The 21,684-nt window shown below is 37.0% G+C and overlaps 1 protein-coding gene across 2 annotated transcripts in view; it reads right to left on the reverse strand.

The window, feature by feature from the left end:
* Positions 1 to 840: 840 nt before the first annotated feature.
* LOC125768976 (calbindin-32) overlaps positions 841 to 21,684 on the reverse strand; it is a 55,800-nt gene continuing 34,956 nt past the window's right edge. Inside the window, exons 4-14 of one of the 2 annotated variants that reach the window (XM_049437326.1) lie at positions 18,865 to 18,950; positions 15,611 to 15,700; positions 13,428 to 13,514; positions 13,209 to 13,265; positions 12,282 to 12,365; positions 12,130 to 12,185; positions 11,420 to 11,465; positions 8,410 to 8,430; positions 4,382 to 4,438; positions 4,216 to 4,287; positions 841 to 4,138 (exon numbers count right to left, since the gene is read on the reverse strand). In XM_049437326.1, the coding sequence (XP_049293283.1) occupies positions 3,995 to 4,138; positions 4,216 to 4,287; positions 4,382 to 4,438; positions 8,410 to 8,430; positions 11,420 to 11,465; positions 12,130 to 12,185; positions 12,282 to 12,365; positions 13,209 to 13,265; positions 13,428 to 13,514; positions 15,611 to 15,700; positions 18,865 to 18,950 (800 nt within the window). In that variant the 3' untranslated portion in view covers positions 841 to 3,994. The remainder of the gene's footprint in view (positions 4,139 to 4,215; positions 4,288 to 4,381; positions 4,439 to 8,409; positions 8,431 to 11,419; positions 11,466 to 12,129; positions 12,186 to 12,281; positions 12,366 to 13,208; positions 13,266 to 13,427; positions 13,515 to 15,610; positions 15,701 to 18,864; positions 18,951 to 21,684) is intronic. The other variant, XM_049437327.1, reaches the window with a different exon arrangement.

A 21,684-nucleotide genomic window follows, 5' to 3' on the forward strand; every position in this document is an offset into this window, starting at 1 on the left:
GCTAGCGCCATCTAGTGGTCGGTACCCATAAAGTATTCTCGCAACGCGAGCTTTCTGTGTGCTTTGGAAATATGTGACCGTGAAACTTCTGGTAAACGATTAAAATGTTTCGAATCAAAAATACAAACAAATACAAAACCATGGGAAATTTATCGAAAAAAAAAACACAAAAAGAGTGAAAAGCTCTGGAAAACTGCTGAAAGAATCTGTGAAAAAACTCGCTACGAGCATCGCAGAAACTTGTTGCAAGGCTTCGAAAAAAAAGTCACAAAACATACTGATGAATCCATGGTAATCAGTGGAAAAAGAAAGTCCATCTAACAATCGCTGGAAAGCTGCAGGATACGGGAAATTGTCGTGACAAACTGCAGGAAGACTCACTGGAAAATCCTTGGAAAGTGCTTCGTCAATCCTGGATTATTGTGTGAAATCGCTAGAAAAATCGGTAGCAGAAATATAGGAAGAAATTTTTGTAAAATTCATAAAATGGCGCTTGTTGTGCAAAATTGATGTAACAATACGTAGAATTTAATATGCAAAAATACCTACATGAAAATTGCTAGAAATACCTTGGAACATTATGAATAATCCTGAGGATATTAAATGGAAATTCCATGAAAATAGGACAACTTTTGTTAATTTGGATAGATGGAGTACTATGAACTATCAATGCTATTACATACATTCTCAAAGTTTGAATTTATTTGGAGTGAATTCTCAAATCTACTAAAGGATTAGTTCGGATTCAAAATAATTAAAAATAAATAAATAAAGAAAATATATTATATCTAAGAATCATAAGTAATGACATCATGAAAAGAAATGAACCCAGACACTCGATTTTGGTTTCACTTTTATTTATATTTAACAGTAATATCTTTGCACTTTTGCACTATAGTGCCAGTAAAAATCTGCTGCTGAAGTCTACTAACAAAAATAAAAAGGCATTTGTCTACATCTTTACATCCTCTGTTAGACTGAACGGGATGCTGTTTAGTGTGTTGCTGTGTGTGTGTAATTTTTTTGCTGTGTGTGTGTTGTGTTGTGTTGCGTATGGCGTTTAGAGAAGAAAGTGTGTCACGGTACGGTGTATTCCACGCCAACACTCTTCCACCACCAGGATGCATTGCATATGTCCCCAAGTGGTAGAAGGATGTCGTGTTGTGGGGTTGAAAAAGAAAGATCGCGTTGGTGAGATATCTCACTCACTGCACTAAACACGTGGACAGAGTACCACCGCGAATGTGCGAAAGTTTGTCTGGAGCTTCTTGTTTTAGGGACTATTCTTTTAAAAAATAGTATTATGGAGAAAACTCAAAGGCAATTAATGAGGAGGAGCGATTTTATATGTTTTTTTGTTCTTTGTCTGTTTTAGGATAAATCTTCATATTAATGTTTAAACGTTCAATCGGTAACAATGATGCCAACCCTGTGGGGCATGATAAGTAGCATTTAAGTTTGCTCAAAGAGTGTTCGCATTTCGATTAAGATTTGGTTTTTTTGGATTAGGAAACATTTAGATAGATAGAGAAAGTTGTAGTATTTATTAGGTTTTGTTAAAAACTTTTCCCAACATCCGAGAAGTCCCGCAGGTACTTCCTATTCACGTCACACATCACGTGCACACATCCATTGCCAGTTAGTATAGTTATGGGAATTAAACATTTCTCCACATCAAATGGGCAACAAGCAACAGCTTTACATAGATAACATCATTATCGTTCTCTAACAATTAGATTATAATAATAAAAGGAAACAAACAAACAAACAAAACAAGCCCAAACATACAGCACTTTAGGGGCACTTTAACACATCGAATGGAAGGCATGGGTATGTTCCTTTTTCCTACGTCAAAAAACATCAACAAATGGCCAACATACACAGTGCGAAGCGAAGAGGAAAAAAACCGGAAAGCTTTGTTGTAAAATACTATTTCACCACACTGTTCACAGCATAAGGTTGTAACGATTAACGGACTAACAAATGTTAACATATCCACTCCGGCTAGAGATGGCTTCAAAAAGCGCATTGTTTGCTTTTCTGATTTCAGTTTTTGTTTTGTTAAACACTTATCCCGGGGTGTTTGGTATGGATCGGAGGGACAACACCACATTTGGCACTGCAACATTTTTCCATTTACGAATTTACAACGATTCGTTAAGCAATGTATCGCAAGCAAACGGTTACGGGGGGTAGGTTTTTAATGATTATTCCAGTGAGTTTTATATAAACTGTGGAACGCCATTTATCCGTGCTTATCTTGTTATTCAACCCGGGCCCCGAGTAAGCGGAAATTATGGATAAAAGGAACCCTTTCCTTAAATCAAAATAAAGTAGAGCTTCGATTATTCGGGCGGGTCCTGTCATACTCGTCTGACGGATTATCCGTGACATCTGAATTTTTATTAATAGAAAAAGGTTATATTTAAACTTTTTCCTAAAGAAATCTTTTGTAAAATATTTTTTTATCAAAAGAAGAAAATTTGTTAAACTCGATCGAAGAGAGTTTACGTTTTCAAAGCTACAAAAGGATCGGTTATCCGTTGGTAATCGATTAACCGGCGTTTGACAGATGTCCGGATAATCAAGCTTCTTCTGTAGTAAACAACGTATGGCGAATCGAATTTATTTTGTTTTTAAAAATAGTATGCGATTACATTTCATTTTGTATTTGATATTTTCGAGCAGCACCCGGATAAACCGACACCCGGATAAATGGCGTTCCTCCAGCTATTCAACACCGAATCGAATCGGAACGAAATGAAGCTACTTAGCAAATAGTATAATTTAACTCGCCCTTGCTTAACCTTTTTTTTGACCAAAAACCTTCTCCACCTTTTGTGTCCCTTAGGCCATAACGGTCCAGTATCACTCAAAATTTACGTACGTAGTGTGTAGGATGAAAGCTCTTAGCTTCTAACCGCCATTCCACTGTTGGCGCGTTGCCTGAGTCAGTTTGTCGTGTTTCATTGTACTAGTACGTATATGGCGAATATTGACGGGTTGGTTTAAATTTGTTCGTGTAATAGCAGTTTTCCTTTTTGAGCAGTTTCTCGATGTTAAAGTTTCATAGTTAAGTAGGGAAAGAAGCGAACAACAACAAAAAAAATGGAGAAAGTTACTCAACACTCATTCACATGAATCCGGCTTAAACTCGCTCGAGTAGAAGCACACAACACATTGTTCCATCAAAGGGAGGGGGCGATAGTATAGCGTATTTAGCGTATTTGGTGAATATAGTTCGATTAGAGATTTAGTGTGTTTCGCTTAAATAGCAGATATGCCTTTTTTGGAAAGTGTATGCGCGTGTGTTTTAGTGTAACGTCTGTAACGCTTGTAATAACGAGATTCATAACGCTTGTTCCGATCGCAGACTTTTTGCCAGACGGAGTTCGTTAACGGGTCGGTTTCATGTTGGTGGTCGTTCGACGGGTTTTGAATTGTTACTTGAGTTCCTTTTGTTTTCTTTTATTATTGTTATTGTGTTGTACTTTCTAATTGTACGCGTACCTTCGTGTCAACGGCATTATAAGGTGTGGGTGTGTTTTTTCGTGTTGTGTTTCCATTACAAAACTTCACGGCCAGCACCCGTGTATTTGCATTAGTGTTTCTTTTTTTTGTTGGTGTGTTTTGATGGTGTTCAATTTCTATACTGTCACTAGGAGGGCTTTCGATTCCCATCTACCATGCGTAGCGCGCATCACAAACATGCCGGGTATTGGTATCGTTTCGTTGAACCTTTGAAAGCACTAAAACCACTAAGAAAGCATAGCTGCCCTGTTTTTCATTGCGCGTGCTGCTGCTGCGGCTAGTGCTGCTAGTCTTTCTTGTGAATCTTTCGCCGAAACTTACGATACAAATCCCTGATGCCGTCCTGCACGCTGGCAATGGGCGGAAAGAGGTCCTTGGTGATCGGGTCCTGGCTGCTGCTACCACTACTACTACAGGGCTGGCTGCTACTAGTAGTCTCGATGCAGACCGCCGACGCCATTAATTACTGGTCGTCCTCCGGGGGCAGTTTAGCGAGCGCCAGCAGAATCATTGTCAGCTCTTTGCGGGAAATTTTACCATCCTTATCGTACCCGACGCCACGCAGAATTGTTTCCTCGAACTCGATCAAATCCTGCGCATCGTAATCCTGTGGGGTGGAAGAGGAAAGGGATGGAAAGTTGGCAACGGATGGAAAGAGACGCTTAATGACTTAAAGCGACGAACCTTCTTTACTAGCTCGAGCAGATCCTTCAAGAAACCTCTTAACTCTTCATTCTCAATTGAACCATTATTGTCCTAGAGAGAGCAAAAAAAAGGTAAAAATGTTTTTTTTTTATATTTTATTTCCACTTAGTGAGTCACTACCAAACACTAAGCGCAAGTTTCTTACACGGTCGTAGAGTGAAAACACTTTTTCGATGTCTTCTTTCGTTAGCTTGGCGGCGCCCTGTTTCACGTCGTGGGAAGAAAACAAAATCGGAAAAGGAACAAAAACAAATGAGTAAATCACCATCATTACGCAGCAAAGTGAAGAAAGCATTGGCAAACAGTACATATAAGTGCTGCGTTGGTATTGCCAGGTATAAGTTGCTAAATCCGGTAACAAAACCAGCCATGTAACAGACACAATCCTACAGCAAACAGGATAATTCGTCAATGAATGCTTAACAAAACAAATATAAGTATATATTGCTGCTTAAGTTTGAAGAAACAACAGTAACTAAATAAAACAAACGGTCAGCCAAAGCTACTATGAAATAATTCAGCTTCAGATGAAAACTTTACTTTCCTAGTAGACTCATTTACATAAACCTTTACACTGTACCAGTCATTCATTACATGGTACAAAATATCGGAAATAAAAACAAAATATTTCATATAAACAAGATAAATTTATATAAACACTAATAGCTTTTTTTATTTATAACGATACGAACCGATTGTACAACTATTAACACCAATTAGTAATTAAAAAGAAACACCAATTAGGTAATTAAAGTTGATAGAAACCCAATAGAAACATTTTAGCCACCTACATAATAGTAATATAATTCAATTTATTACAACTTTTAGATATTTCAGTACGATGGTGGAGGGGTTTATATAGTAAGGATGATATTGAGTTTAAAAATAAATGGAAAATAAACAAACACAAAGCTTTTATTAGAGAAAATGCTGAAAATGGTCTACCATTGAACGTTTCAACAAGGAAACAATGTTGTTCGAGCTTGATGAACAAAGTACGGTTGAGAGAGTTGTTATAAGTTATAAAAAAGTGTTAGCAAATTGTTAACCGACGTTTTGAAATTAGCAAAACGTCCAAAAAGGTCAATAAAGATGGTAAAAATATCTAAAGTGATTATTATAAATGTTTTAGTTACAGAACGAATAAGAAATAGTTTAGAAAAATAAAGTAGAGACCAAAAATAAACAAGTTTATTTTTCGGTAAAACATAGTAAGCTCAAAAGAACTGCATAGTACATATTAGTTAGACTTAAACAGAATGTAGAAAACTATAAAGGAAAGATTGAACCATAATCGCATTGAATAAAGAAGGACGAAAAAAAACAAAAAAAAATGACACAATGGCAGCTTAGTTTGTCGCAACAACGCCAAATGCCTGCACAGAGAAAAAAAACATTGTTCCAAGTGGCACAAAAGTATACTTTCGTGTGAAGACAGTAAAATAATCATCTTAATGGTGATACCGAGCCGATTCCGAAAGCTCTTCTCTTGTGTGTTCCGCGGAAGCTTTGGCTTTCCCGGAAGGACTTGCGAGCGTTCTTTCTCTTCAGCTTTGGTAGGAAACAAAGCCTTCGGATTTTTTTTCATTGTTTTTTTTGCTTTACTTTTATGTTCCGTTCTCATATTTAATGTGGGATGTTATGTTCTGTTCTTTTCTGCCAGACCAAGACCAGTTTCTTATAGCATCTTATGAACGAACGTACGGTGCCGTATGCTTCAGTGCATAATAATCGTTTGCTAGAGATCAGATATGAGCTTCTTATAAGTAGAAGCTAGAGAGGTTTTTTAAGGATAATGCCAGGCAAACTTTTCTGAATTGTTACGTTGGTTGTAAAGCGAAGATAAAACGACCACCATTCAGATTTTTTTTTGCAAGAATGTGACGATATTGGTGTGTCTAGTTTTGAACGTAACCGACCAAGAGTGGATTTACTTTAAATTGTGTAACTTTTTTCATTTCACTGACCGTAACGATTGTTTGGTAAACGAGACAAAACAGTCATTTAATAATCGATCGCGTTCCTTCACCTTCAAAGCTTTATTGAATTTAAAATGAGCGTAACATTTGGAAGAATGTCCTAAAAAGTGTCTCATCTTTCTGTGCAAAGACAACGTCCCATGTCCCATGCTGTCAGACGATTGGTTCGAACATTCGTTTACTCGTACGTGCATATGACTTCACCTGAGGATTTCTTACACTCGCTTATCGACACAGTTTCAGGCCACAGTTACAGTTCGTCCCAAGGCGGGGAAGAACGTACCGAACGGTATCATTATCTTTGTTTTATGTGGGCAGCTGTGTGGTTGTGTATAGCACACCGTTTCCATTTCATGCACGTGTAAGCAAACGACAGGTGGGAAGAATGTCACCGGTGGCTAAACATGGCGACGCAAGGGACGACGTTTGGAAAGGTGTGAAGGAAATGTGTCGGAAGATGGTTTTTCGATTTTATTAAAACATGGAATGCAGTAGGTGAGCCGGACAGCCCACATATGGTACCAGACAGTTATTGGTGTTTTAGGGGTTTTTGTGATTTAATAGCACCATTCATGCTTAAATGTCGCTTTATCGGCGATGTACAATTTTGAAAAAATTTTTTGTGTTACTCAAAGTACTGTTAAAACAATTTTTTAAATAAATTTTCTTTATCTAACAATCAATCTGGACTTGATAGCTATTTTTGGTTTATTAGACCACGTTGACAGGTTGTCATTTTTTTACTTAAATTCATAATATTTATAGTAAATTTGACTGATAAGGATAAGTTTAAATTGTCGTTTAAATGTTGATTTACTTTATCATTTTCTAGTCATAATTTCTAGTGTTCGAAAGGGGATCAAAAACAACGTACTGGAACAGGGCATTTAAGGCATTAAGGAGTGTAAATTTGGAACCGACATGACCTTAGAAGTTGCTAAGAAGAAGAAGAAGTTTTGTAAAATTAAATTTATGTACTAAAGTGTGCCTTAAACTTTAATAATTAATTTTATTATTTAACCCAAAATTCTACCAAAAACGTATAAAATAAATAGAATCAAACATTATTGTCTTTAATAATCATGCACTAAACAGGATTCTAATCTACTCTAACCTTCATGCTATCAACCTTCATGCTAAACTTTTTGTTTTAAATTTTATTAAATAACCATGTGTAAATGGCAGTTACGGGGTTAATTATGTTACGTAGGAACGGGTAGAGCTACATGTTTTTTTTTGTTTCTGTTTCGGTAAAAGTGTGTGTGATGGTTAGTTTGAAGGCGAGTAAAAGGATCAGACCGCTCGATTTATTATCTCATTTTCATCGAGTTGCAAATATTTCATGGAATCCGTAATTAAACGAGACACATGTCACCTGTACGGTGGTGGTTTGCAAAAGGCGTATAGTTTATTGTCACACCTGCATCGTAACGAATACGATTTAACGATAATGGAAATGAAAAACATGTGTACTATAAAGAAGAAAATTGAAATAAAAAGTTCGGTTTTATTCACACAAACAAAGCCATCCACGGAATGGGAAATAAAACAAAAGAACTTTGTTTTTTATTTGTCACTAGTGCCAAAATGGCAAGTGAAAACCACCAACGAGTGTTATTAATGTCACACTCACAATTGAGTTTCAATTTTTTCCGGTATTGGATTCGCAAAAACGAAAAAGCTTTCACACATCGCTTTTCCCCCTAAAGCAATCACCAAAAGTTTAAAGTGATTAAATAGAAACGAAATCGATAAAAAAAACAAATGACACAAAAGAATGCAAAAAAAGAACCAAAATAAAAATCAAACTACCCGAACGTATCGATATTTCCTTGTGAAAAGCAATAAAAGAAAATAGAAATCAAAACAAAATGAATGATATTGCCACATTCACTACCCGCAAATGGTTGTCTACCGATTTGAACAATGAACGAAAGCGACGCAGCATAAACAAAACCAGCGACAAGTGAAACAATCGAACATCGTAGCTGCAATTTGGTAAATTGGACAAAAAAAACCACAAACAACTTGTTACCGCTAAGTTACACAACACAATCAAAACAGATGAACGAGATAGAGATAGAGAGAAATGTATTTATAGTTAAACAAAAACGAAGACAAAAGAGATCGTAAAACAGCCAGTATTGCGTTATTGTTTTGATCCTTTAAGGGTGGACGGAGGGCTGGTACTCACTTCTTCGTCTATTTTCCCTTCCTAGGGTGTCGCTCGTAAAGGATTACAAAAAGGGATGTTTTGTTTTTTTTTTTGGGTTTTCATGTGTTTTCATTCAGGGAGGCCCGTTTGATTTGTGTTAGTTGACGTTTGTTGTTTATTGTTATTGGTTCGTGCAAGGTGTTTTGCCCAGCGCGAGTTGTGTTTTTATTTTGTTTTATAGTGGTTTTGAAATATTTTAACGCAGTTTTTTGTTGTCAGTTTTTGTGTTACACATTTTGCACCCAGTTGTTTGTATTTGGCGCGGTAGTTTCATTTGTTTGTGCGGGAGTTATTTTATTTTATGTTTAATTGTTGATTTGCGTTTTATTTATTATTATTAACATTATTTTTTACGCAGCATACAAACGGAAGAGTTGTGCAGAGATAGAGAGATTAAAAGAGAAGATAAGAGTGATATTATTATAATGAAAATTGCGTGATTGATTTGTTTTTTTTCTGAAGCGAAATATGTAGTGAAAACATCGACGAACGGTGAGGAAGAAAGGTTGGAAGCGGTTTTTACAACACGGTACAACACAAGTGATAAAAGAAAACTGAAGTGAAGAAAATGAAAGAAGGAAATGAGTGAAGAAAAGAAAAATGAAAAAATTGAAATAATGCTTTGGTGATATTTCTGATGTAGAAAACCTATGAAAAATAAGAACAAATTAATGAAAAGGAAAACAAATTTGAAAAGAAATAATAACAGAAAAAAAACTACAGAAGAATGATATTGAAAGTGAACAAGCTAATTGCAGTTTGGGTGAAACATAGTGAGATTATGATAATAACAAACCGGAGACTTTATTTTAATGAAGCACAGACAGACAGTAAGCGATAGGGATAAATTGTGAAACATTCGAAAAGTCGATTATGAGCGATGTTTTTTTCTATATTTTTCCGCAGCCTAACTCAACGCCACAACGCTAGTTGCAATCCGTACTCATGATGAATAATTTCGATCTCAACAGAAAAAAAAAATTCCTTCACTCGTAACAACAAAAACCTCAAAAACTCCAAATCCCTAGTGTTTCGGCTTTCGCCATGGTTTGGAAAATAGTCTGACAAGTATTTTCCTTCCTCAAGCGAAAGCACCAACGATCCCTAGCTGAAGTTAATAGCAAAGAAAAGGGGAAGAAATGAAAGTTTTTCAGTCAACAATTTGCTTCCTTTGCAAATATCGAAACACGTCCTTTACTACCGGTGTCCTTGAAGCATTTTTCGGAAGGGACAGAGAATTTGGTTTTAGTTTTTGCGGTGCAGTTGATCCAACTCCGGAACTTTCCGAGCATTGTTCAGTAAGTTGCCGGTACGAAGAAAGCAGGACCATCGAACCATCAGTCTGGGCACTCCAAATTTTGAACAACCGAATAATTTTAACGGTCGAAAAAAGTTTGATACCAAGGAAGGTGAAGTTTTGTGGCAAGTTTTCGTGCGAATTTTACGCTGCTTCCTGTCGGATGAATTTTTGAGGACAACTACAAATCAACCCTCAAATGTGTGGGTTGGCTAGCGGTTAGTGCGTGGAAATAGTTTTAGTTCAAAAATGTTTTTCCCATCGTCTCCATACTCTTGGAGTGATGTTTTTGAAATGTGCAATAGATCGTGTTAAGTAGATTATAGTAGAACGTCTATTATCCGGGCATTCAGTTTATCCGTGTCTAGTAGTGATGAGAACTCCGGAGTGAAATTATGAGTTCACTCCGACTCCGAAGTTGGATTACACCAACTCCGAAGTGCACCGACAATATTTGAAGTACGAAATGAAAGGATGGCTAAATTAAAGATCGTCGTCATGCAAGGGTTAACCAACCATGAGCACCGTAAAGGGACCGTATTTCGGCCTAGGCCAGGCATACCGAGACTGCCTTCAAATTAGTCTTATGTGTATCCTCATTTATAGTTCCGACAGGGAAAATGATACAGCTAAACGAACAAATAAAGCAAAACCAAACAGCGATGAAGGACACAAACAAAACTTCCCACAAAACCATCCCTTCCTTAGGCGTCCTGAGGTCTAAAAGATTTTTTTTGCCTTTCTTGTTAGAAGGTTGGCCTGGATTTGTTTTCCCTCGCTTTTTTTGTTGCTTTTAAATTCACCCAAAAACCGGGACCGAGTCCAGACAGACTGCGTAACTTTTGACGAATGGACCGACGTTTAAAGTTTCATTTTTCTTTCCCGATATTGACCCACGCTTCCGGACGAATTCTCGTGTCCCTGGTGTTTTTGTTTTCGGTACAGCAAGCATAAATCAGTGTTGCAGCATAAATCAGACTTCATTTAAGAAACGGTGGAATATTGGACGTTATGAAAACTGCTGACGGTAGGCATAATAATGTACAGATTAAGTTTGACTGCACATAATCACGAACGAATGTAGCTAAAATTGAGCGTCATTTTTCATACAAATCATACTGAATAAACACTATGAGATGGGGAATATTATGTACCCGGGGTTCTGCTTGGTGCGAGACCCAGTGTTTTTTTTTTTGCTACAGAAGGTTAAGGAAAGAAAAATTTAATTTTACATCTATGTGGTTTAGCAAAGATGTGATTTCCGTTTCTTTTGAATATGTTTGGGATATAAAAATCATTTCTTTGCAAGGAAAGGATCATTTTTCCTAACAAGCTTCTATGCTATGGCTGGATTTTCTTTTTTTTAAATGTATGTTATTGTGTGTATTTATGATTATATTTTGAAATGATGTTCCTCCTTGCTTATAACAATAATCACAACAGTACCTAATACATTTCATATTGCCCAAAAGTTATTAAGAGAACAGTTCTTTAATTATTCAAAAGAAACCATAAAACAAGAGAAGTGTTTTGAAGAAAAAAAATATTCAAAATCAGACAATTAATAATAGATTCAAGAGATAAAACATCATCCCCACTCGCAGAAACAAACGTTCGATCTCAGCAAAAGTTTCCGCTTCCGCTTCATGTGGCACGTAAAAATTATCCCAAAATTGGCTTATTGACACCTACCTTAAACACCTGCCGGCACAGGAAGTTTTCTTTCACTGGAAGCAGTCTGACGCGGGGGGGTTGGGGGTTGGAAAGAAACGGAAGACAAAAAGTTTAATTAAAACAACGAATCAAACTTTAGCTCAATGGAGAAAATTTTACTTCCACAAAACCGGTGTTCGGTCTAAGAACTTTTTTGATCGCTTGGATGACACAGAAGCACGTTCAAGACTGTTTTTAATTTGTAAGCAACAATTAAAAAAAAATTGGATTCTTGCCTAACTTTATGTGCGTAAATATATTATTTACTACCAGGAAAAAAAGCATACAAACGGGAAAGATTTATTCTTTTGTCATGATTCGGAACGCAACAAGTGCGTTGTAAAATGTTACACGGGATTACTTTTACTGGGGAATAACGCACTGATAGCCTTAGACAACCACAAGAAAGGGTGTGAAAATTTGGAAGAAATTTATGACCGAGAAACAATCCCCAAAAACAGACACTTTCACTTTGGAAAAAGTTTTCCTTTCAATTATGGAGGGATGTTTTCTTTGTGGAAATTTTGTCCTTTTTTGATTGGAATTTTTTTTAAAGAATTATTTTTAAATAAAAATATTTACCAATTTGAGTTGTTGAATCATTTGGAAAACATTTAGATAAAAGTACCTTAATTTTAAAAAAATCAAATAAATTTATTTAACGTTAAACCTTTCAATTCTTTACTTACTTTGCCATCTCCGACAGCTGCAGTCTTCCATCTTTGTTTGCATCAAACACTCGTAGCTGGGAATGGCAACAAAAAAAGCAATCACCAATAATGTCAAATCGGTTAAACGTTCTACGATAACCCGGTACTTCCTTATTGAAACACAAACTCACCATTGTATCGGTATACTCAATCAATTTGTCCTCCGACACGTCGTTTATCTTTTTCGCCTCCTTCAAGAGATCCCGCAGGAAGTTCTGCAAATAGGTGGCGCGTCAAAGAAAGGGATATAGCGATGAGTAAACGTGCCACCGTGTACCTGCTGTGTTGGTAAAAAGATTATGCTGATTGATGTGGCTTTACAGTGAAGGTGATTGCAACACTTGCAGCGCTGATGGAAACTAATTAAGACAACGCTGAGAGCCACTTTAAGTGTCCTTTCAAGCCGCTGATGGTGGCTGGGTAAATTATGATTCCAGCTATTTGTCACGGCTGTCAAAGTTTTGGCGCGGCACCTCCGTGGCCCGACTGTCTAGCCCAAAAACCGAACCCGGGTCTACTGGAAAACGGGCGTTAAATCGCTACTTTATTATCTGAATTAACTCCAATGGGGTTAATGGGGGGAGCGGATTTGTTGCCTTACCTCAACATAAGGGCAAGGGTTATGGATGGATCAACATTAAATTGTTTATTATTGTTTCGAGATCTTATCAGGAAATGAGATTTATCTACCAAAAACCCTTAACGATTGCAAAAAGGTTAACGGTTGGGTTCAGCTATAAAATGTATAAGCGGTATTATAACATACCAAAATGTGCTTTTTATTTTGTTAACAATTAAAAAAAATCAGTCAAAAATGCTAATCGCCTAAAAGTATGCAAGTAAAGCACAATTGCTACTTAAATTAATTTCTTTTACTTATTAGAGATTAGGCTTTTTAAGCTTAGTAAAGCATATAAAAACTATGTAATTCGCCCATCAAAATCCCTTTTTGCTCACTTGTAACATTTTCCCTATTTTTGCCAATGTTGTCATTTTAAGTGGATAATTGTAAGCCCTTCAGATGACACTTTCGTTGCACAATAAAACAATTAACGTACCTTCAGTTCATCCGCCTCGATGTAGCCACTGTTGTCGGAGTCATACTCTCGCCAGATCTGACATGAATAAAAAAACGGAATTGAATCAATTAATGCAATTTTAATTACCATCTCCTAGTGCACCCTCGCAATGTGACACCGCATGTGTATCTGCTGATTTATCACTTATCGCAACAGGGGTTTCGTATCCCCTTGCACGGTGGTTATTCCTCTTCTTACCTTCATAAATTCGACGCTCGATTCGAGCGGATTATCGAACCGAAAGAGCAGCAAAAAGTTCTCCTCCATCGGGAGCAGCTGGGCGAGCTGGAAGTGACAAACAACAGCACAGACGAATAAAAAAGAAGAAAAGTGTTTACAGGACATCATGACTAACTGCTGATAATATATTGCATCATAAAATTATCACGCTCGATAATATTGGAGAAAATAAAACGATTAACTTTTATCACACGTCAGCACGGGCGACGGGACCGGAAAAAGCGTCCGACGGAGAGAGCGTTCGTAAAATCATTTAAAATTCAATTCTCCTATCCATGATGTTCATGACCAGATGGTACCGAAGTTTCACGACAAAAAGCACTTTCCTACTGAACGCTTCCCGTTTCGGCATGAGATGTTCTTCTCCCCAGGCCGTGCGTTGACTTCATTCGTAGCTCAAAGTCCAATTCCAGGAAAGATAATTAAGCTACAATTAGTTTCATAACGACCAATTCAATAGTTATTCCACTCAATTCGGTACAGCACAATGGGAAACGGAATCATCACGAGGAATGTAAGATATCCGGCTGCTTGTACGACACCCAGCCACTACCAAACACACTGGCGAATGCTTCCGAGAAACAATCTTCTTGGAGGATGTGAGATGAGAAAATTGAGCAAAAAAGAAAGAAAGCACGGGGAAAGGAAATGCTATCCTTCATTGTTGGGCGGTAATGACATAGAAATGGGCCTTTTCTTGCGGGCATAATTCGTGGTGGCTTTTGTGGTCATAATTTTTTGGGGGAAGGATCGTTCCATCAGACGAACTGTGGGAAATGTGCGGAACGCGTTATGGACGGTGGGACAATCAGTCATAATGTATGGGACGCAATTCTTATCTAATGAGGAAAGTTTTTTTTTCACAGTTATTTATAAAGTTTTTGGAATTATTTTTGTTTAAAATATTTTAACGATAAAAAATATTTCCATTGATAGAAGTATTAACAAGCGAAAGTAGGACAAATATAATGTTTGACCAATTGCAAAACTTCAAGCCACTGGGAGTGAAGATGAATAAAAGACCAAAGGAAAGTGCTCGAAACATCCATCCGGAACAATGGAACCTCAACCATAATAGGCATTGGGAAGGAATTTGCCTACCGTTCGTGCTATAAATAGACTAAAGCTTTTGTCCATTGGAACTAGGTTCGTAACGCTTTCCTTACGGGACTTTTTCCTTTTCTCGTTCGTGTGCCAAAGCCCCTCCACAGAATGATGCCGCATCATGCAGGCACACGGAAATCAACAAACAACAATCCAAAATATCCCTTTCCATTCCAACACTTACCCAAGTGCGGGCGTACCATCGTTTTGCGGCAACACGGACCGGGATGGATTTATGGTAAAATGATTTTGAATACATTTCTTACGGAAAGGCGCAATGCGAACGTAGCCAACAACCCACCGTGATGGAACAATTTTTAGAACTATCGTCGCGAAACGTGCGATGCATACCAAGTGGGTGACTAGGTGCCGATGCTGCACTAGCACTGCTGGCCATTCGGATCGGATCCATCCGCTTATGGGCAATTTGCCAAATGAGGATTTCATCCACGGGCAAAATGGGACGCTTTTGATCCACTCGGGAAATGGTTGAACGAAAGAATTTTTTTTTTGCGCTGTGTGCGGCCGTACGCGGTGGATGCAGTTTTTGAACGGTAGGCTTAAGGTGATTGTTATGAAGATGCAGCAGAATCGAAGGAAAGCTTTGAGACGTACAGACGTGAGAAGATTTTCCTTAACAAAAGCCTATCAAAAGCTGGGACATTAGCTAGGCGTAGCACTTTGTTAAAAATTATAGAAATATTTTTTTTATTTATAAAAAATTAAGATAGAAAAACACATATTTAAATGTGCTTTATTAAACCAAAACTCATCTTATGTTAATTTTCCCAAAACATTATTACATCATTAAAATAAATTTGGCTAACTGGTGGAGACGCCCAGTACTTGACGTTTCTTTGCGTGTTTAATGACATATGTTTGAAAATGCAGCATTTTTTCTTGTTGCATATTACTTATTACATAAGTAATTATTTAAGTATTAAATATTTCTTCTTATTACATGTTACTTATAATATATTAAAACTATTTTGAACATTTATTTATATTTTTTGTATATTTTCTTTTTCTTTACTCACCTCTCTGATGTCAATTTTTCCATCCTGATTATCATCGTACGCCTCCATAAAGCATGACTTCAGCTCGACCAGCATCTCATCGGTAAGTGACTGGATGTGTTTCATAATTCATATAGTCCAGTGCAGCGGTCAATGATAGACGGTAACAAGACAAAAAAAAGTATTTTAATTTAGATTGAAAATAAGCCCCAAAAAAGGAAAAGCAAACGTCACACCAAAGCAATGCTCTACAGTCGCTAGTAGATCTAGTATCGTTTATTATTATTATTTCTTCTTTGAGCTAACATATTATTATGAAACTGATCCCAAAAACGGTCAAATCCAATCAGTGCAAAGGTTTTGGAAATGCATGGAAATGCGTGTAATTTTGTGACAAAACGTGTGTTTGTGTGATAGAGCGTTTTACAGTGACAGACGTTCGTGCTTAAAGGGAGTGCTAATATTTCAGTTAGGTACTGTTAAATTGTAATTACACGTAATCAATGTTGTTATACAACAACCGCTAGTAAGGAAATGATAAATTAAAATTCCACCCTTATCGGTAAAAGGTGACTAAGGGCTGTTAAACACTGTTACTGTTGGTGAAGCAGTGAAGAAAAACAGTGAAAAACTGAACCCTCTGATAGGAGGGTTCGTAGGATCGTATCATAAATCAAGCAAAAAGCTAAAACACGCACTAAATCTCAATTAAAGCGACAAATTTAAACATTTATTACCGCCCATAACGACGTACCGATAACGATATCTTCTTACTTTAGGTTCAAAAGTTCATGTGAAATGAAACATGATTTAAAGCAAGGTCAATGTGACTGATTTGTAAGGAGGACGGTCAACACATAAATCACTTTAACGCATTCCAGGAGGAAAGTAAAGAACATAAACAAAACATTCATCAAATTTCGCCTTTAAAAACGGTGCTACATTTTTGGTAGTAAAAACTCAGCTGCGTTCTGGCATATTTTTAGTCGAAAAAAATCGAAGGAAAATTACACTTTTTATAATTTTTTTTATACGCAAGAAAAACTCAATGTATCGAATGGCGTGCGATATGAAATTTCAATCATCTTCACCTGCCTTAACAAAGTCATCAGAAAAAAAAGGCATTGATGACATTCAGGGGACGGGGGAAAAATATTTATACACACAATCACAATGATCGGTTTTCAAAAGGCTACTGCATTGTTAGAAATTTTTACGAAGGAGCTACGAAAAGCTTCCTCGAGCTTTTCCGCAGCGTTTGTATGCTACGACGATGACGCGACAGAATGATCTAGACGCTGCGTGATGAAAAATTAATTAAAAAAAATCAAAGTTATTAAAAGCGTGCTATGGTCGAAATACTGCGACAACGATCGATGGTGCACGAAATAATAATGAAAAAAAATGGTACAAAATCAATTGTGCCGTAGGATTGCCGCCTTCTAGCGTAAGAACTCGAACGAACGAAAACGCGAAGCAAAAGTGCTTAAGGTTTGAACGCGTGCGATGGGAAACTAACGCAAATGTTTCTTTTTCATTTCAGGCTTCTAATAAAAAGGCTTCCTGTGGGAGGGGAGAGAGGTAGTAAAAAAAAGGTAGAAAACAGATGGATAAAATTTAATCACAAAACTCACTAAACAGAACGAACGTTTTCGGTGCTGTTTTTCTATTGTTTTTGCAAGCAATCAAGCGCCTGTGAGTGGATTGTTTTTTGTGTTTTGATTGAGGAAGGTGAAACTAGAAACAATCTAGAGCGACTACGCTTCGTCCGATTCGACGCGGTTTTTAATAATGTTTTTTTTTTTGGGACACAAAACGGTTTTGCGCTTGTCAAGCAATCAATCTCAAGAAAGTCCTTAAAATCACAGTTTGTACCGGTGTCAGTTGTTTCGTGATACTTGTGTACATTGTCGTGTTGAGTCGTTTTGGACACGTTTGCGAAGGAGAAATGTTTCCCTTAAGAGGGCTTAACCGAATGGTAAAAAAAGGCTTAATGTTTCACGGAATGATAATTTTAGCTCTCGGAAAAACGAAGCTCCAAAGAGCTTACACCGCTCAATGGTTGTTTTCTAACCTTTAAATTATTCAAACAATTATAAATTAAAAATGTGTGCTTGATAATGATGTTAATAATAAAAACAGCTCTTAAAAACAACACGACGAATTCGAAATCAAGTGGCAAAGTTGGAGCGCCATTTTTGTATCTTTTACAAGTTGAGCTGGAATGTGTCCAGGAAGACTTTCTTGAGCTTATACAGACCAAAAATGATTTTGTTCTAAACTTTCTCAATGTCCACATTTGCAAAGCTTTCAGTCTATTAGGCCTAAAATGTTTAAACAGAATTGATTTCCGTTTGCAAAAGTTTGAGAAAATGGAAAATTTATGAAAATTCAGAAATGGCTACAACTTTGTCACTTAAACTAGGAAAGGAAAGTAGTATGAAAATTTATATAGGATGTAGAGTAATATATTTCAAAAACATAATAAAAAAGAAGCATAAATTGTTAACAAATATTAGAATGAAAAATGTTTAAAAAATAATGAAGAACAAAGAAAGAAAACGTTTTTTTAAGTCCATAATAATATGTTTTAATGAGAAAATTATAAAATTTCGATATTCACAGAAGATATTATTATTTTCTTGTATTAATATTGACGATAAATTTAAACTAAATTGTCTCTAATTTGCTTAAGCCACTCTTTATTGTGTGATACTTCAGTGTTATTTTGTGATTTGTTAACGCTTCAACCTTCCACCAGCAAATGATGCCGTTCCGAAGCACAGGAAGTTAGTGTGGGGTTTTTGGGTTTTAGATTTGTTTGCTCATCTTCCTACACTAGCACAAAACCGTCTCACACAATTAGGCTTTTCTACATACTAACCGCTTTTTGCTGAGGGAACCGAAATAAAGAAAACGTAACACGAAACGTAATCGAAACGGGAACCGAATCAAAAGGAAAAAAACAAACAAACAAACAACATCAGTGAATTAATCAATGGATTTTTCTTTTCAACGGTATGCGAATGGTGGGCTGGACGAGAACGCACCGGTCATAGCGACCGATGGTAACGTTGGCGTTGACCGACGGAAAGATATTTCTTTCACCTTCAAGGACATACATCCCACAGCACTTTCACACACATACAAACAGAAACACACGCACCGGCTCACATACAACCAAACAGTCACACACGCACAGTCACAGCAGAGGAAGGACAAAAAAAACGACGAGACCGAAAAGTGCTGTCGGTGCAAATAAGTTATGAACTTACCTCCGGGCTAATGTCGGTAGCGTTGGCGCTGGAGACAAACTCCTTGAGAAAACCGTCCAGTTCCGAACCTTCGATGTAACCGTTTCCTGTGTGGATGTGAATAGTTGAAATGTACGGTTGAAAAAAAAAACTTGTTTACGTAGCAAGAAAATGCGATGAATATAAATTAATTTTTTAGAGTGGATTGATATTTCCCAGTCTTGAAGATAGTCTTGACAACAATTTTCCTGAATAACTTACTTGAAGAACTTAAAAAAAAGCTTAATTTGCTGTTGTAACACTACCTCATGATTCAGCGCACTTCAAAAACGAAAATGATCTTCTCTAGTGGTGTGAAAGACTCATGTCTTGTATTGACTTGTGTATGAAGCTGACTTGTGTATTCCGGAAAATGTCGTCTCCCTCAAGAAGTATAACGTGAAGGAGGATGTTGTTCTTTGGTTGAAGCTGATCTATTAAGTGTATTTTGGCGAGAAACTATTACATTATGTCGAAGATCTCTTCCAATGTCTGTCCCAAGATGTGGAACACTCAAATGGAGAAGTTTTTGGGCAAACTTGTAACGGAGGATTATGAAAGTTAATTTCGAGACTAAAATTCTTGTAACTGAATGTCAACGACAGGAGAAAAACTAAACCAAGTTGTTGACTAAAGTTGAGTTGTTGCGTAAGTTCTGGCCAACCAGCTCCATGGATGGAGTAGGCGCCGTCAGGGACTTCGCCGGTTTTTGAGGGCCTTGTCGGTCGAGGGATCGCCGCCCTTTCTCTAGGGATCCTCACACTTGTCACTGGAGTCTCCAAATAAATGTCCCAGCCCCTCCGGTCAGCAGTTGACAAATAAAAAGAAGTAATTATTGAGGATCGTGATATTGAAGAATCTTCTCAGACTCTTGAGATCATCATTGGAAAACAAAAACCAAATATCAGAATTGATCTGCATTAAAAATCAGTCCGGTGCAACTCATGGAAGATACACAACTATATAATTAACCTTTGCTATTTCTGCTTTGTATTCTATATTGGGATACTATTCAAAGAATTGGATAAAAGAGGATATCATTCAAAAATATTTTTTTACATCAAAGAAAGGATGGATCAAACTCATTCTAGATGAAGAGAGATATCTCCAACTTCAAATTTTTAGTACAATACGAAAAAGGAGGACAGAAAAGCATCTTATTAGACGACAACGTGATTGCAGGAAATAATCTCAAGAGTAGGTATTGAGATAAGAACAGTGATCCTCTTGGACGGCGACTGATGCTGGATTGATTCCACCCATTACAAATGTTTTATGTTTGTGATTGAAGATTACTGAAAGTTCCTCAAAACTGATTAAATCTGGATCAAACTCCTCTCCAAGTTCTCTCAGAATAAGTCTTACAAATCTTACGAAATTCAGAATGTGTTTTATTGCCAAACAAGAAAGATACATCATTTATGGGACAAATGTACCGAAACTATATTCGTTTTAAAATTATGTAATAGTTTGTTTAAATTTACCCCAAACTATTTCTTCTCTTCTCTAGGCGGTAAAAGTTCTAAAATGCAAATCAGCCCTTAATTAGCACGCGTACCATGTTGCAATTATCAAGTTGGCACGATACCAGCTACGTTTATCAATCAGCAGCACCGAAAGAGTTGCTAACGCTTACGTGACAAAATGCCATACGCTTCGTACTGTAAATATAACGCCAAACCCATTTACAAGCGAGTAATCATTTTACGATCCCCCAAACAATAGAATGCCACGGCAACGTGAAGTACGTTTACCACCGTGTTTCCGGCACCCGGATGCGCGGTGTGTTTTGTATCGATGCTCGTTATGCGACTTTAATGAAGCTTTGGTTTCCGGTTTTTGTTGACTGTATAAATTGTTAATCACATCAACAGTTTGCGTGTTGTGCCGTGGCGGTGAAAGCTAATGAACAGGGAATTTTAATTAATTTATAAATCATCCACATCATCTTCGAGTGCTCTCGAGTGCGGTTCGACGAAGCTTCCGTAAGATGTTGCTGGAGAGGCTTTATTGGAAAGTTGTAAGAATTAAATCTATTTTTTTTCCTTTTGCTTGAATATGCAAACTGCAATGAAAAAAATTATTTTTTTTTCAACTCTAGTAACACATCGAAAGGAGGTAAGAAAAAACTTTCTATAACTGTTTCTAATTTCCATTGATACGTTGGAAGAAAAGTGTTGGAAGAAAAACTTTTCTCAAACCATTTGCACAAAACAAGTTGTGAACTTATAGGAAATCATAAAAAAAACCACTCACACCGAAAATAACTTTTCACGGAAGCCGTAATAGACCGTAGCAAAAACATGGACAGAATCGAACCAATAAATTTGATTAGATATGCAGTCAGAAAGCATCACCGGCGCCAAAAGTTTCATCGCTCGCAGCTTTCTATGAGCCATAAAACTTACCCACTGCAAGACAAACAAACAAACCGGCCCAATATTAAGGTGAATAGAGTTTTATTGAGATGCCCCATTCCGGCTGTCGGATGTGTGTGTGTGAGAGAGAGATAGAGAAAAAAATTCAAAACCATCAACAATCACACAGAAAAAATGAAGATTTCTTAGAAACTTCCGTCGAAGGTATGGTACAATAAAATTTACCACCATAAAACGCACAAATTGAAGAGGGCTGAAGGGCAAATGTTCGATCCTTTTTTTGCCCCCCCAACCCCAAATAGCTACAAACCATTTCTCATCGCCCTGAGTCTCATTTCGATGCCAACAAAATTGTGCTAACCTTGTGCTCAAGACGTAAAAAAGTGGTACTTCGGCTAAGATAAGCAACTTCAATGCCAAAATT

The sequence above is a fragment of the Anopheles funestus genome, chromosome 3RL (genome assembly GCF_943734845.2).
Source record: "Anopheles funestus chromosome 3RL, idAnoFuneDA-416_04, whole genome shotgun sequence".
Taxonomy (NCBI): Eukaryota; Metazoa; Arthropoda; class Insecta; order Diptera; family Culicidae; genus Anopheles; species Anopheles funestus.